The sequence below is a fragment of the Anomaloglossus baeobatrachus genome, chromosome 2 (genome assembly GCF_048569485.1).
Source record: "Anomaloglossus baeobatrachus isolate aAnoBae1 chromosome 2, aAnoBae1.hap1, whole genome shotgun sequence".
In the NCBI taxonomy this organism is placed as follows: Eukaryota; Metazoa; Chordata; class Amphibia; order Anura; family Aromobatidae; genus Anomaloglossus; species Anomaloglossus baeobatrachus.
This window is the reverse complement of record NC_134354.1, coordinates 95,964,558-95,981,918: the sequence shown is the minus strand read 5'-3', so window position 1 is coordinate 95,981,918 and position 17,361 is coordinate 95,964,558. Positions and strand designations below refer to the sequence as shown.

Genomic DNA, 17,361 nt, shown 5'->3' with positions numbered 1-17,361 from the left:
GAAATGGTACACCACTTTTGCAAAGTCAGTGCAAACTGGAAAGTTAGGCTGCCAGTTACATAGGGTTTGACAGATAATTAAGGAAATTAACACCAGGTGCCAGATTGACACCAATAACTTGCAGGTATCTGAAAGTGTTCTCTAATTTTGATCAGTGTTGTTTTACATTTATCTCATTTACATTTTTATTATGTGCTTTAGAATAAATTCAATTTATGAAATAAGCTTAAAATACTGATAGTTTGCTCATGTTAGAATATAATCACATAGGACGACACACCGAGTTTAACATTTGGGAAATTGTGTGTTGTTCTCTAATTTTGATCTCTAGTGTATTTGCAAAAAAAAATTCACTTTTAATTGATACTCAAACAGTTGTTGTGTCCAATGGCTTAGTGCGATCTCATAGCCAGCGCTCTGTGAACACAAATCCTTCTTCCTTCATGTGCACACAGACACTGGTGGAGCCTAGGCGTGTGGTAACAGTGTCAGGGCGAGCACACACTCTGTATGGGTGCAGGCATACTCTGATCTCTGGCTCCTTCTTAAAGCCACTTGCATGTTACACTTCTGGGTGTGCTAGGCAGCAGCCACAGACTGGCAAAAGCTGAAGATTAGAGCATTAGTTGCGGCTCTGATGTCCAGCTCCTGTCATTCTTGGGCCACTGCTTACTGTGAGATGGAGAAGGATACGCAGGCATTGTCTGCATCTGTCCACCAGGGGTCTCTGTTAAGACTGGTAAGGAGACTCTTTGGTAGCGATCTGGAGACAGGCAGACAGAGATACAAGAAAAGTCTGAGGACGTGTGAGAGAGGTCTCTGTGATGTTCTTGAGAGCTCTGTGCCCTAAAGTACCTAGACTGTCCTATATGCCCGTGTGTTGAAAATCAGTGAAGCCAGACCTGCTTGTGGAGCATTTGCTGTGGTGAGACTTCCTGGGAGCGACTGCAGTCTATTGTTCGAGCTGTTTAACATGGTGAGAGGAATCGCTAGAAGCCTGACAGAAGACCCCATCACTGTGTAACAAGCTATATAATCTGGTTAAGTTCCACAGTTCCTGGACAAGCCAAGAACCTGCTGAACTATTCCCCATGTAAGTCCTGAGCTCAGGCCCCACCACAGACATCTATGGTGGGAAGAGTCAGGTTAGAGATGCTGCAGCCACTCTGAGGAGAACTAAACTTTTCATTAGTGCAGATTGCAGTCAAAGTTCAACTTTGGTACCCAGGTAACTTTTTGCTCTGTGTGGGATCTGTGCAGACGTTTGTGAACTATGGTACTATCCCACGGACAGGCCTTTTCACACAACCAGTAATCTAAACTTTACTAAAGTAGTTGCTCGCTCCTGTACTAGACAGGGCGTATCACAGGTAAATTTGCTGTGTATTTTCTAGAACAACAGTGGTCTGTGTTACTAGGCAGCACGGTGGTCCCAGTCAGTTCTGACCGGGTGTATGTAATATTGTGTTGGCGGTTTCCCTTGTTTTGTTGGAGATCCCTATTCAACTCCCTTTAGTAAAAATATCCATGTTCTTTGAAACTGACTGGTCTCATTTCTGATCTGTGTCAGTGCACACAAGTGCAAAAAGAAGGATTTGGGTTTGAAGAGCTCTCTGTGAGAAAGCAGAAAGCGCTGTCGATGAAGCTCAGGGACAGTGCAGGATACAGTATGAAAATCTAAGATGTTTTCACCAACTACACCACTAAAATGTATGGTACTGGTACTATTGTGATAGGAGCTGCATCATTTATAAACATTTTAAGGTAATTGTATTTTAGTTTGGGGGTGACTGACTCTCTTTAGGAGTATATAAATATATCTATTCCTCCCTAATGTCTGTGCAGACTTATCCATACAATCTTATTTTGACAAAAGGACATACAATTATTTAATATCACATAAGAAAAATAAGTAGATTCATAAATATTCATAGATTTGAAGACAATATGCATTATGTTATTAACACAAATTTCCTTAACAGGTTCCAGAGAACAAAAACAAGAAACCAATGATGAGGAAGTGCCATTAAATTCTATGTCCACAAATCCATCAGATGATGAAAAAGTTTAAGATCGTTCTATATTAAGTGGTTCATGTTTACTGCTGATACATTTCACTGACATTGGCAATACACCAGGAACTGTCTATTACCAGACCGTATTCACTACATCTATACTTATACCACATTCAGTAATATGTGCCATATGTATTTGTATTTCTCTACCCCCCATCACCGACTGTAGAGTAAAGGCTTTACATGCAACAACATAGCTAACAAGATGTCGTGGGGGGTCACGGAATTCGTGTCGCACATCCGTCCTCGATAGCGACGTCGTTGCTTGTGAAACGCACGAACGACCGTTAACTATCAAAATTACTTACCTAATCCTTGATCGTTGATGCGTCGTTCCTTTCCCGATTATCGTTGCTGTTGCAGGACGCAGGTTGTTCGTCGTTCCTGCGGCAGCACACATCGCTACGTGTGACACCGCAGGAACGAGGAACATCACCTTACCTGCGGCCGCCCTCAATGAGGAAGGAAGGAGGTGGGTGGGATGTTACGTCCTGCTCATCTCCGCCCCTCCGCATCTATTGGGCGGCCGCTTAGTGACGCCGTTGTGACGCCAAACGAACCGTCCCCTTAGAAAGGAGGCGGTTCGCCGGCGATTTGCCCGTGATGCACAAACGACGGGGGCGGGTGCGATTGGCAGCGACATTGCTAGCGATGTCGATGTGTGTAATGCGGCCTTAAGAAGAGGTAATGTCTTCCATCTGATCCATCAAAAGTATTGTTATTCACTGCAATTTCTCATATAGGCAATGAATTTTCTCTGTTTTTATGCTGGATGACTAATAAAGCTCCTCCAAATATCACATATAACTCAGATACAACAAGCTCAGAAACGTTTGGAACATTCCCATTTTTAAACAAAAGTATGAAAGGATTGAATATGGCCGAGGAGTTTAGCAAACGTTTTCTATTCTATATAGAGCTTTAATATCGGTCTATTAGTATTGCCATTTCTAATTTCCCTCCATTTATACCAAAAAGTCGATAACCCTGATTAAAAATTCTGAATACATTACAATTAAAGAGAACATATCAGTAAGTTTTTGCCACTAAAATGCCACCATGACATGCTGTAATACTGCTGAGGAATAGCTTTATTAAGATACTCCTGTCCAAAGTATATTTTGCAAGATTATAAATCAGTTAGAATACATCTTGTAATGTATGTTTGCTACCCAAAAAGAGTCATCTGGGTGGTTCCAGTTTAGTGAAGAATCCTGTCTGCAGTCACACCCATTAAACTTGGATTAATATCTCACAAGACAAAGCCATCATTACAGGTCAGACGTGGTGTCATCTCTAACTGTGCAGCTGAAGCCAAGGCCAGTTCACCTTGCTTCGTTGCGCATGCGCCACCAGAGCTGGATTATAATGCAGTATCCTGGCCTGTGAGATGTCAATCAAGTCAGAATGGGCGTGATTATAGACCGGACAGCATGACTGTTCAGCAGCAACAGATGGTTGTTGGTGGGTGTCTTACATATAGCTTATGCAGTAATATAACTTAAGTCCTTTGAGCTATCCTCCAGCGTGGTAACACTATGGTGGTAGTTCATTGACTAAATCTTTAGTGGTAGGTTCCTATGCAATTAAATGATCCATTTATATGATCAGCCTCCACCTGGTAAAGTTCAGTTTATAGCAGAAATGCCCTTTAAGTCCAAATTCAGATATTCCCATTATACGTACATGCGCAGCCTGTGTTAAAATCGAATAGTACACGGACAGCACACTGACCAATGTTAAAGGTGTTGACCGGTCTAAAATAACAGATCTACAGTCCCTCTATGTATCACTCTATGTGACTGCAGACTTGTGAATCCTCATATCACACGCACTGTACCCTCTGAGTATTCACCGGTTTCTGAGCCGGGAATGGCGGTCACGTGGCCGCGAGTATGTGATATACATACTTTTGGCCATATTCCGTCTAAATGGGCGCAGCCTTGCTCAATGCAGGATTCTGGTATATCACGTGACCTCTGTTCTCGAATCTTCACAGGACACAACCAACTGTTGTGATGGTACTAATGTAATCTCTCTTCATTTGGGGTTTTCTGTGCTGTATAACTCAAAACCACTTTTGTATTGTTTACTTTTTTTATGACTTTTATCTGTTATTGTTCAAAATTAATATGTAAAATCCAGATTTCCTCTATAATTATTAAATTTTCGATGCGTTTGCACCGATGCTGAAATGAGAGACATAATAATGGAATTTCATAACAGATGACGTAGTAGTGACTTTAATTTCCAATAGTATTAATGCATCCATATCGTGATGTAATAGAAACCAATAGTAAATGTGCTGTATTGTTATGATTGTCTGCTGGTGTATGAACAATGCTCTGCTTTAAATCTACCTTTCTATATCAGTAAAATATAATCATTGTACATTGTCAGTAAGCTACAAATGAAGCCGATTCATCCATTTATTAGCTGCATGGAAGCAAAAAGTGTGTGTTGGCTTTTGTAATACTTGTACTTTTTATTGAATCATGCTTTTATATCAGTTTTACATGTATATTCATAATAAATATTCTTTACATATCACTGTGAAGTTACTGCATTGTAATAAGTAGTGAATAGCTGCATGCCGAATACAGAATGCCGAATACAGAATGCCGAATACAGAATGGGAAGATTCTGACACGTTTCCCATGATGTTGGTTTGTATTGCCATCTTCTATGTAATTTTTCATTATAAACAGAAGCCACAGCACAGTGCCGCTTCTTGTTGCATTCTTGGACCTGATTGACTTTGAAAGGGGTTCATCCAATTCTGCTGTAGTATGTGTCATGTTTTTTCTTTTAAAGGGAACCTGTCAGTAGGGTCAATTCTACTATCCCGTCTGTATAGGCGCACAGGTCGTAAATAGATAAATAAAGTGATACTTTGATATCTGAGATCAGATATCTTATTCCAGAGAGATCCACGTTTTTCTTAATATGTAAATGAGCTGTTAACAGACGAGACCATAAAACTGTATAGAAATTCTCTAGGAGTGTCTCTGGTCATAAGTCTGTGATCTAAAAATGTAATTACGCATTAGAAAAGACAATAACCAGAAAAAGAAGAATAGGCCCACCTTTGAATGGCTCAGAAGAATCAAAAGTAAGGTATAGGAGGGAGCTAGTCTTGACCTTTTTTGTAGGATACTGCGGTGAAAGAATTAATGGTAATATGTTCGGTTATATCTGGTAGAAGAAGATTTAATGCTAATATCCCTGGAGGGTAAGGGGTAGTCAAGACGATAATAATAATATCCAATTCTTCTCTCCTGCTATATGTTGGGAAGCCACAGTGCATATTAGAGTGTGAGCTTTAACTTACGTGATGTGGGTCAATCACTTGGCTGCATCTTAGGGGTACTTTGCACGCTGCGACATCGCAAGCCGATGCTGCGATGCCGAGCGCGATAGTCCCCGCCCCCGTCGCAGCTGCGATATCCTTGTGATAGGTGCCAATGTGACGCCCTGGGCAAGCCAGGGGTCACAGGTCATAACACCACCACACTCTACACCCCGGATAGGTACACCAAAGCTACACAAAAATCCTTGTTGCCTTCCTCCAGGGGCTGATGTCCACACCAGGGGGTGGGCCAGGCGGTTGGCTCCGCCCACCGAGGAGTTCACAGCCCTGGAGGCGGGAAAACCAGGCAGATCAGTTTAGGAGTTAGAGGAAAGTGGTAGAGGAGCAAGAGAGAGGAGAAAAGGTGGAAGAGAAAGTGACCGTTGAGAAAGCCTGAAGTTGGTCCGGGTGTGTGCCCCGGACTGAGACAGCAAGGTCAGCAGACGGCGGTGACTGTCTGCAGGAGAGGCTGCTTGGAGGTTGCCGAAAGGACCGTGGACGGGTGGTGGCCCGGCGGTACCGGAGCGGTATACGAAGAGAAGCCAGCACCATTGGCAGGGGCCTTTCGTCGTGAATTTGCCAAATCCGTCAGTGAAGGGGACCTCTGGGTCTCCCAACAACCAAGTCCCGATTGAAGGCAACAGTCCAACCGTTAGAGAGAGACACCGCCACCGCCAAGGCACCAGTTTCTCAGGGCCAGCGCCAGCGGGCAAAGAGGGGCTCCTCCGGCACATATCCAAGCTGGGGAGCGGGTTACCGGTGGGAACCCATTGCTACCAACATTTCATTAGGTGCAGGGACAGAGACCGTCACCGTCAACTACCGGGGAAAAGCAACAGCAGCCGTCCGTGGGAACCGTCTTTCCAGCCGTGTGTTTTACCGAGAACTGTGTCACCGTCTCAGACTGAGTGAGTACCACAGTGCCGTGAGGCACAGCGCTGCCCCCGCGTCCCTGCACCCCACCAAGCCCTGCACCGGCCCTGCCATCCAGCACCCCCCACCTCATCACTGGGCCCCGGGACAACCACCCCCTACCCACGGAGGGGAGAACTAACAACTTCGCTGCTCCCTGTCACCGCTCCCGGGATCCTCATACAGAGCAGCGGTGGTGTCCACACAATCACCACAACCGTGGGTGGCGTCACTGACAATAAACTATCCCAAAAACCAAACCCCTTTCACTCACGGGCGAGGAGCGCCGCTCGAGTCCCCGGGATCCGGCCCATCGCTCGAGCCACCAAGCAGCAGCAGGCCGCAGCAGCAGCGGCAGCCGGACCCGAGCAGTGGGAGAGCGCAGCGTCCCCTCCTCCGCCCGTGTGTAGGGTGTGATGGTGTCATGACCTGTGACCCCTGGCTTGCCCAGGGCGTCACATTCCCCCTTAGCAAAATGCAGACCGTCCGCGGGCTGCCCGTCCAACACCGGTTTTATTTTTCTGAATAGATAAAAAAACACAAGACAAGTATAATAACTTCATCCCACAGCGGGAGGCACTTTTCTTAAACGTTACGGTAACATTTTAACGGTTGCTGCTGCCACTCTCTCCCACCCAAGTAACATGGCCCTGATGCTGCCCCTAAGAAACAGGCAGCACCCCTTGACCCCAGTCCTGAACCAGTTACCCGAGCGGGATCTGTCCTTCCCCTCCAGAGGGTAGCCACCGGTTCCGGTGGTGGCTGGGCCCCAGCCTGCTTCACTGCGGGCCCTCCCTCCAACCTGCCTCTCCGGAGGCGGTAACGGTTGCTGCAACAAAACATTTTTACTTACATGCCACTAATGTTTGTGGTTGCCCTGCAAGTTCTCGGGCCTGTTCATAGAGAGTTCCCTATGCAACTTTTTGAAGGGTCCCCACGGGCACAACAATGCCGGCAACGGCCGGTTCCAAATCACGGTAATCAGGTAAATCCTCGGTTTAATCACTTATCATCTTTTTTGCAAAACTTTCATCTTTTAAACAAACACACACACTTCTAAAGAACGGTTTCCCTGTACCTAAGTAGGAGTCTACCTAGGTTGGGACGAGTGGACCTCCGGGATCCGATATCAGTGTTGGCAGGCAGCGGGGGAGAGGTAACAATCAGTTCCTCTTCCCTGCTAATGTGTGGGGCAGGCGGAGGCATAGGGGAGTTGGGCACAGGTTCATCCCTGGGCACTGGCACTGGCTCTGGCTCACTGTTGACCACCTCCGTCACTTCTTCATCCACGGGTTGTGGGAACAGTATTACTGGAAGAATCACCGCGCCATTCTGTGTAGGCCAGTCCGCGGGGAAGTCACCCATCACGGTGTGGATTACCTCTTTTGCCTTCTCGGCTGGTGGAGGAACCGGTACTTCAGCTATTGTCCTCAATGCTGGTGGGCACCTTTTCAGATGGTCCCGGGAAACCGTAGCTAAAGTGCCCCCTTGGTCACGACTGATTTGGTAAGCCTTCCCATCTTCCCATCCTGTGGGCTGTATGATGTATGGGGTTTGTTCCCACTGATCATCCAGCTTGTGGGTTTTCCTCTTCCGTTTCAGCACTACATCTCCAGGCTGGAAAGGGCCAGCAGACGCCTTCTGATTGAAGCGCCGCTCTTGCTGTTCCCGACTCCGACTCAAGTTCTTCTCCACATATTCTTGAATCTGTCGGTACTGAACCTTCCGCCGGGTGTCCCATTCAGCCGTCGAGGGGAGGGTCTCTGGTGCTTCCAGTCCCATTTCCAGGTCCACCGGCAGTCGGCCGGGGCGAGCCCTCATCAGATATGCTGGGGTGCACTTCGTTGAGCTGGATGGGATATTGTTATACATATCGACCAAGTCAGGCAGCTTCTCCGGCCACAGGTTCCGCTCCTCTAGCGGCAACGTCTTGAGGAGGCCAAGGACCAAATGGTTCATCTTCTCACACATACCGTTGGTCTGGGCATGGTAAGGCGTGGTCCGGATCTTCTTGCAGCCGTACAGCTGACAGAACTCATGGAACACCTCTGCTTCAAAGGCTGGGCCTTGGTCAGTGAGCACCTTCTCAGGGTATCCATGTGGTCGACAGAAGTAAGCTTGGAACGCTCTAGCGGCAGTGCGGCCGGTCAGGTCTTTGACCGGGACAACCACCATGAATCTTGAATAATGATCCATTATGGTGAGAGCGTAAGTGTACCCACTTCGGCTGGGGGTGAGCTTCACATGGTCCAGGGCGACCAGCTCCAGCGGTTGATGTGTAACAATCGGGTGCAGCGGTGCCTTCTGGCTGGCCTCGTCCTTCCTTCTCAGTGTACTTGGGCCACACTCTCGGCACCAGGCCTCCACAGACTCCCGCATCCCACTCCAATAGAACCGCTCCCTCAGCAGCATTTCTAATTTCTTCCATCCAAAGTGTCCGGCACCATCATGGTACGCTTGTAGAATAGTGGACACATTAGCTTGGGGAATCACCAACTGGCGGATTTTTTCATGAGTCTTTGGGTTAACCAGCTCACGATACAACTTCCCTTGATGTAGATGCAGCCGGGTCCGTTCTTTCCACAGGCATTGGGCTTCAGCTGGGGCGGCAGGGTCTATCCCAGCGGCGCCTTGCTCCACCAGAGTTTTGACTAGACGGACAGCAGGCGCCTGGTTCTGAGCTTCCTGCCACTCCTGGCTGGGCAGTGGATTCAGGTTCACCCGTTGTTGGTGGACATGTACCTTCTCAGTTGGTGGCTGGTGAAATGCAGGCAACTCAATCTCTTCGAGGTCATCATCTTCGCACCCTTCTTCTGACAAGTGGGGCATCCGGGAGAGTGCATCAGCATTATCATTGGCACGACCAGCCCTGTATTTGATTGTGAAGTCGTAGTTGGCTAGCCGGGCCACCCACTGCTGTTCCAACGCACCCAATTTGGCCGTATTTAGATGCGTTAACGGATTGTTATCCGTGAAAGCGGTGAATTTTGCTGCGGCCAAGTAATGGCGGAACCGCTCGGTGATAGCCCACACCAGCGCCAGGAGCTCCAGCTTGAAAGAGCTGTAATTTTCAGGGTTCCTTTCAGTCGGTCGAAGTTTTTGGCTAGCGTAGGCAATCACTTTTTCCTTCCCATCCTGGACCTGAGACAAGACGGCCCCCAAGCCCACATTGCTGGCATCGGTGTAGAGGATGAATGGGTGGCTATAATCAGGGTAAGCCAGGATCTCTTCTCCGGTCAAAGCCGCTTTCAGCTGACGGAAAGATTCCTCATGCTTCTCCTCCCACACCAGTGGGGAGCCGATGGGTCTACCACCTTTGGTTTGTCCCACGAGGAGGTCTTGCATGGGGGCAGCCATCTTCGTGTATCCCTTGATGAAGCGACGGTAGTACCCCACCAGACCCAGGAACTGTCTTACTTCCCTCACGGTGGTTGGCCTCGGCCAATCTTGGATGGCAGTGATCTTCTCGGGGGCGACACCTTCTGCTCCCACCACATGCCCTAGATACTGCACCCTGGGTTTCAGCAGATGACACTTGGAGGGCTTCAACTTCATCCCATACTTGGCAAGGGACGCGAACACCCCGGCTAGGTGTTCCAGATGGGCTTCATACGTCTGTGAATACACAATTACATCATCCAAGTACAACAGGACGGTTTCAAAATTCAAGTGCCCCAAACAGCACTCCATCAACCGTTGGAAGGTACCCGGGGCATTGCACAGCCCAAACGGCATACTATTGAATTCACAGAGTCCCATAGGGGTGGTAAAGGCAGTTTTCTCTCGATCTTCGGGCGCTACAGCCACCTGCCAGTACCCACTGGTGAGGTCAAGGGTGGAGAAGTAGTTGGCGGTTCTCAGCGCGGACAAGGACTCCTCAATATGGGGCAGAGGGTAGGCATCCTTATGTGTTATCTGGTTAATCTTCCGGTAGTCCACACACATCCGCATGGTGCCGTCTTTCTTCTTAACCAGTACCAATGGGGCGGCCCAGGGACTACAGCTGTCCCTGATAACCCCTGCCTCCCTCATATTCCTCAACATGTCTTTGGCGCTCTGGTAGTGTGCAGGAGGAATGGGCCTGTACCTCTCCTTGATAGGGGGGTGTTCACCGGTAGGGATATGATGTTGGACCCCTTTAATCTGACCAAAGTCTAGGGGATGTTTGCTAAAAACTTGCTCATACTCCCTTACCACCCTGTATACCCCTTATTTGTGATGTGTAGGGGTCTCGTCAGTGCCCACGTGTAGCTGTTGGTGCCACCCCTCTAACTCTCCTTGGGGCGGGTGAGTGTTGGCGGTGGGCAGTGAGACTGGAGGAGCTGCATCTTGGATGGTGTGGGGATCTAGGGTGAGCAGCTTGGCAAATGTAGCATACCGGGGAAGCCTGACTTCTTCCTCCCCACAGTTCAGCACCCTCACGGGCACTCTCCCTTTTTTTACATCTACCACCCCTCGGGCTGCCATTACTGTGGGCCAGTGTTCAGAGGGCATGGGCTCTATCATGGCAGGGTAGTCACGCCCCTGAGGCCCTACTGCTGCCCTACACCAAATCATCATCTCACTCCTGGGGGGCACAGTCAACGGGGCGGCATCCATCACTCTCACTCCACCAATCTCCCCTCCTGTTGATTTTACATGCTGACGATACATCAAGGCTCGGATCTCACGCTGCACAGCTCTCTGTCGGCTTCCCGCTTCCGTGGCGGCCAACTGCTGCAGTAGGGCCAATACATCACCCATACAGTGTTCCATCACGTTGGTTCCCAGCACTATCTTCGGGTTATGATCACTGGGTTCATTCATGATCACAATCATACCCTGGTGTTGCAGTTCAGCTTGCCCCACTGTCATGGCCACCTGTTTATACCCCACTTGGGTCAATGGGAGTCCATTAGCAGCGATTAGTGTTATACTAGTATCTTGGGGAGCCAACTCGTCTATCCCCCAATACCGTTGGTACAATGTGTATGGTATGGTGGTTACCTGCGATCCAGTGTCCAAGAGAGCCATCACCGGTACGCCGTCCACAGCTACAGGGATGATGGGTCGGGCCCCGATATACCGGTCCCGCCAGTCTGGGGGGCCACGGGGTTCTACTCCTGAGGATTGGCCCGTGGCCCCAGGGGTTGCTCGTTTAACGGGCACTGCCGGAAGTAATGGCCAGGCTTGCTGCACTTGTAGCAGGTGGGAGACCTGTTCCGTGAGTTGTTAGCATCTCTCTGCTGCATCCAGGGGACATCCTCAGGACTATCAGCGAGCTGTATCTTGGCTGGAGGCTGGGATCTGGTTAGAGGTTGGAGTGCGGCGAGAATCTAGGCGAGGTCTCCATCCATGCGACGGACCTGGGCAGCCAATTCTTCCACCGTGCTGCTTGGAGTTGAAGTTACTGGGGAGGCTGATAGGGCAGGGGCCACCACGACAGGGGCCGTCTCGACTGGCAACGGGGCTGGTTCCACGACCTCCGCAGCTGGGGGTTGCAGAGCTTTAATGGCCCTTTCTTTCAACACTGCAAAGTCCACGTCAGGGTGTTCTAGGGCCCACAGCCGGAGCTGTTTGCGGTCCTCAGAGGCTCTCATCCCCTGCACAAATTGTTCTATTAACATTTTGTTGCTGTCCACCTCATTGATGGTGTCCACCCGCTTCAGTGTGCGGAGGGCGTGTTTGCAGACGTAAAGCGTAGTCCCGAATGCTGTCCACAGCCCGTTGCCGGCATTGGTAAAACTGCATCCTCAGCTCAGCTTCGGTACGGGTCTCAAAAGCAGTCTGTAATTTCTCAAAGATGGTGGCTACAGAGAACCGGTCCCCCCTCGGCCCAGGTTTCCGCCTCCTGCTCAGCCGCGCCGGTTAGCTGGCCCAGCACTACCGCTGCACGTTGCTTATCAGTCAGGGGGTATAATTCCAGGAGCGGATTAAGCTTTTTCCGGAAAGCCTGTAACGCATCAGGCTTCCCGTCGTACTGCGGTAGCCAGGTCGCTCCGGGCACATAGGGCAAGGAGAATGGCATTACCTGAGCGAGAGCTGGGGCCGCGGCACCCCCCGCCAGCGCGGCCGGGACCTGGGCAGGCCCATTCCCATCCACGGGTGCCGCTGCGGCTGCGACCGCCACTCCTCCAGCAGCTCCGTCGGGCGCAGACATCTTGTTTCCATCCCCCTTAGCCTCTTTCCAGCCCCTCCTCTATCGGGGCGGGGTTTTGGCCTTCGCGCCTCCGCTACTCGAGAAGACGCTCGAGCGGGAACTCTTCGCGCCAAAGATGGTGGCTTCTGAAATTTTCCGGCCGGACACCTCCGGCGGTCTCAAGGCGCACCTCTACCCAACGGCAGAGCGGTAAGATCCTGTTCGTGACGCCAAGTTGTCGCGGGCGGAGGAGGGGACGCTGCGCTCTCCCACTGCTCGGGTCTGGCTGCCGCTCCTGCTGCGGCCTGCTGCTGCTCGGTGGCTCGAGCGATGGGCCGGATCCCGGGGACTCGAGCGGCGCTCCTCGCCCGTGAGTGAAAGGGGTTTGGTTTTTTGGGATAGTTTATTGTCCGTGACGCCACCCACGGTTGTGGTGATTGTATGGACACCACCACTGCTCTGTATGGGGATCCCGGGAGCGGTGACAGGGAGCAGCAAAGTTGTTGGTTCTCCCCTCCGTGGGTAGGGGGTGGTCGTACCGGGGCCCGGTGATGAGTTGGGGGATGAGGGATGGCGGGGTCGGTGCAGGGCTTGCTGGGGTGCAGGGACGCGGGGGCAGCGCTGTGCCTCACGGTACTGTGGTACTCACTCAGCCTGAGACGGGGACACAGTTCTCAGTAAAACACACGGCTGGAAAGACGGTTCCCACGGACGGCTGCTGTTGCTTTTCCCCAGTAGTTGACGGTGACGGTCCCTTTTCCTGCACCTACGTCTATGTTGGTAGCAATGGGTTCCCACCGGTAACCCGCTCCCCGGCTTGGATATGGGCCGGAGGAGCCCCTCTTTGCCCGCAGGCGCTGGCCCTGAGAAACTGGTGCCTTGGCGGTGGCGGTGTCTCTCTCTAATGGTTGGACTGTTGCCTTCAATCGGGACTTGGTTGTTGGGAGACCCAGAGGTCCCCTTCCCTGACGGATTTGGCAAATTCACGGCGACTCCTAGCCTTGCCGGGATCCGAAAGGCCCCTGTCAATGGTGCTGGCTTCTCTTCGTATACCGCTCCGGTACCGCCGGGCCACCACCCGTCCACGGTCCTTTCGGCAACCTCCAAGCAGCCTCTCCTGCAGACGGTCACCGCCGTCTGCTAACCTTGCTGTTCTCAGTCCGGGGCACACACCTGGACCAACTTCAGGCTTTCTCAACTGTCACTTTCTCTTCCACTTTTACTCCTCTCTCTTGCTCCTCTACCACTTCACCTCTCACTTCAGACTCTGACTAGACTGATCTGCCTGGTTTTCCCGCCTCCAGGGCTGTGAACTCCTCGGTGGGCGGAGCCAATCGCCTGGCCCACCCCCTGGTGTGGACATCAGCCCCTGGAGGAAGGCAACAAGGATTTTTGTGTCGCTTTGGTGTACCTATCCGGGGTGTAGGGTGTGGTGGTGTCATGACCTGTGACCCCTGGCTTGCCCAGGGCGTCACATGGAGCAATCTCTACACATACCAGGACTATATCAGAACTGATCCTCCCAGTGCCAGACAGCAACCATTGATAAAGGCGGACCAGATCCAAGAATGGTGCTTAATTAGCATTGCCTGTGGAAAGGGGTGAGGTAACTGAATCTGAACAGCTACCAACAGGAGGAATACATTGCAAACCAAAATCAGGCGTGCATGGTATGATGATGGTCAGTCACCAGAAATTGTAGCATAACTACAGTCATAACAGAGAAAAAGGAGCCAGCACGAACTGAAATTGGCATGCATCATATAAAAAGTGAAAATTCACAGATTTATTCCAACTGTACTATAATAAAAAAAATGAGATTTTTAGCAAATAATTGATCAATTCTTTGAGCCACCCCTGCCAACGTCACGGCAAATCTCAATAGGGGGGTCCTAACCTCTATTGCGTATTTCATGTGCCATGCGGCCTCCTAGATAAAGTTAAAAGCAGAACCATAATGGAGCACACATACCTGTAACCTGTATATAGCCGCTTCCATGTTGCAAAAAAGGCAATTGTGGATAGAGACCAGCCCAGGTCCCAGCATGTGGAGCAAGCTCTACATATACCAGGACTATATCAGAACAGATCCTCCCAGTGCCAGACAGCAACCATTGATAAAGGCGGACCAGATCCAAGAATGGTGCTTAATTAGCATTGCCTGTGGAAAGGGGTGAGGTAACTGAATCTGAACAGCTACCAACAGGAGGAATACATTGCAAACCAAAATCAGGCGTGCATGGTATGGTGATGGTCAGTCACCAGAATTGTAGCATAACTACAGTCATAACAGAGAAAAAGGAGCCAGCACGAACTGAAATTGGCATGCATCATATAAAAAGTGAAAATTCACAGATTTATTCCAACTGTACTATAATAAAAAAAATGAGATTTTTAGCAAATAATTGATCAATTCTTTGAGCCACCCCTGCCAACGTCACGGCAAATCTCAATAGGGGGGGTCCTAACCTATATTGCGTATTTCATGCGCCATGCGGCCTCCTAGATAAAGTTAAAAGCAGAACCATAATGGAGCACACATACCTGTAACCTGTATATAGCCGCTTCCATGTTGCAAAAAAGGCAATTGTGGATAGAGACCACCCCAGGTCCCAGCATGTGGAGCAAGCTCTACACATACCAGGACTCTGTTTGGTTGTAGTTATGCTACAAATGTCTGGTGGCTGGTCACCACCATGCTATGCACGCCTGATCTTGGTTTGCAATATATTCCTCCTGTTGGTAGCTGTACACATTCAGTTGCCTCACCCTTTCCACAAGCATTGCTAATTAACTACCATACTTGGATCTGGTCCGCCTTTATCAATGGTTGTTGTCTGGCACTGGGAGGGTCAGTTCTGATATAGTCCTGGTATGTGTAGAGCTTGCTCCACATGCTGGGACCTGGGCTGGCCTCTATCCACAATTGCCTCTTTTGCAACATAGAAGCGGTTATATATACAGGTTACAGGTATGTGTGCTCCATTATGGTTCTGCTTTTAACTTTATCTAGGAGGCCGCATGGCACATGAAATACAGAATATAGAGTAGGACCCCCCTATTGAGATTTGCCGTGACGTTGGCAGGGGTGGCTCAAAGAATTGATCAATTATTTGCTAAAAATCTCATTTATATTACAGTACAGTTGGAATAAATCTGTGAATTTGCACTTTTTATATGATGCATGCCATTTTCAGATCGTGCTGGCTCCCCTCTCTCTCTGTTTGGTTGTAGTTATGCTACAAATGTCTGGTGGCTGGTCTCACCACCATGCTATGCACACCTGATCTTGGTTTGCAATATATTCCTCCTGTTGGTAGCTGTACACATTCAGTTGCCTCACCCTTTCCACAGGCATTGCTAATTAACCACCATACTTGGATCTGGTCCGCCTTTATCAATGGTTGCTGTCTGGCACTGGGAGGGTCAGTTCTGATATAGTCCTGGTATGTGTAGAGCTTGCTCCACATGCTGGGACCTGGGCTGGCAGATCGTGCTGGCTTCCCTCTCTTTTGTGATAGGTGCCGTAGCGAACATTATCGCTACGGCAGCTTCACATGCACTCACCTGCCCTGCGACATTGCTCTGGCCGGCGACCCGCCTCCTTATTAAGGGGGCGGGTCGTGCGGCGTCACAGCGACGTCACACGGCAGGCGGCCAATAGAAGTGGAGGGGTGGAGATGAGCAGGATGTAAACATCCCGCCCACCTCCTTCCTTCCGCATAGCCAGCGTGAGCCGCGGTGATGCCGGTAGGAGATGTTCCTCGCTCCTGCGACTTCACACACAGCGATGTGTGCTGCCGCAGTAGCGAGGAACAACATCGGACCATCGCGTCAGCATAATTATGGATTACGCCGACGCTGCATCGATGATACGATTACGACGCTTTTGCGCTCGTTAATCGTATCATCAAACCTTTACACACTACGATGTCGCATGCAATGCCGGAAGTACGTCATTTTCAATTTGACCCCACCGACATCGCACCTGCGATGTCGTAGGGTGCAAAGCCCGCCTTAGGCCCGTTTCACACGTCAGTGAAAAACACAGACGTTCTTCACTGACGTGTAAAACACGCACATGTCCCTCCGTGATCCGTGATTGCATATGGACATTACTCACCTGCCTTCACTGCTGCTGTCCATGGTGCTGATCTCCTCGGGTCTGCAGCGTCCGCCCACCGCTCTCAGCACCAACTTCCTGGTCGGGTTTTCCTGCTCTCATGAATATTCATGAGCCAGGCAGAAACTGCCGAGAGCGGAGGCTCCAGAGCGAATCGCAGGCAAGGTAAGTTGAAAATATTTAATATTTAATATGTCCGTGATTTTCTGGTACGTGTTTCACTGATCACACACGGATCACACCATAGTGTGGTCCGTGTGTCATCAGTGATGCCAGAAAAAAACTGACTTGTCTCCGTGCAGAATCACGGCCACGGGTGTACGCTGCACGGAGACACGTTCAGTGAAAAATCACTGATGTGCGAGCAGACCCATTGATTATAATGGGTCTGCGTATGTCAGTGATTCTGGTACATTTTAAAAAAAAAAGCACTAACGTACCAGAATCACTGACGTGTGAAAGGGGCCTAAGAAGTAGCACAGGAACACGCTTCAATTAAAAATTCAACAGGTTTATTTAGCACACATAAACCGGACTCATGGAACATAACATAAACCCTGGATTTCAAGTCCCTAATATTTGCGGATTGCCCTCAGAGGTTTGGATACTGTCACGCTGTACTCTAAGATGTACAATAGCAGTACAGCGCAGTAATGTGGGACTGAGAGGATTCCTGAAACTATCTGAGAAGGTAGTTAGCTGGTAAACAACTAGGGGGCGTAAAAGTGGAGGAAACGTATGAGCAGGGAATTCCCTAGCAGAGGTAATACTAGTCAAGCCCACC

The 17,361-nt window shown here is 49.8% G+C and overlaps 1 protein-coding gene across 1 annotated transcript in view; it reads left to right on the top strand.

The window, feature by feature from the left end:
* Nucleotides 1-4,613, top strand: part of LOC142291008 (transient receptor potential cation channel subfamily V member 1-like) — a 218,308-nt gene extending 213,695 nt beyond the window's left edge. Inside the window, exon 16 of the mRNA XM_075335190.1 lies at nt 1,983-4,613. Coding sequence (XP_075191305.1) covers nt 1,983-2,071 — 89 coding nt within the window. The 3' untranslated portion in view covers nt 2,072-4,613. The remainder of the gene's footprint in view (nt 1-1,982) is intronic.
* Nucleotides 4,614-17,361: the final 12,748 nt, after the last annotated feature.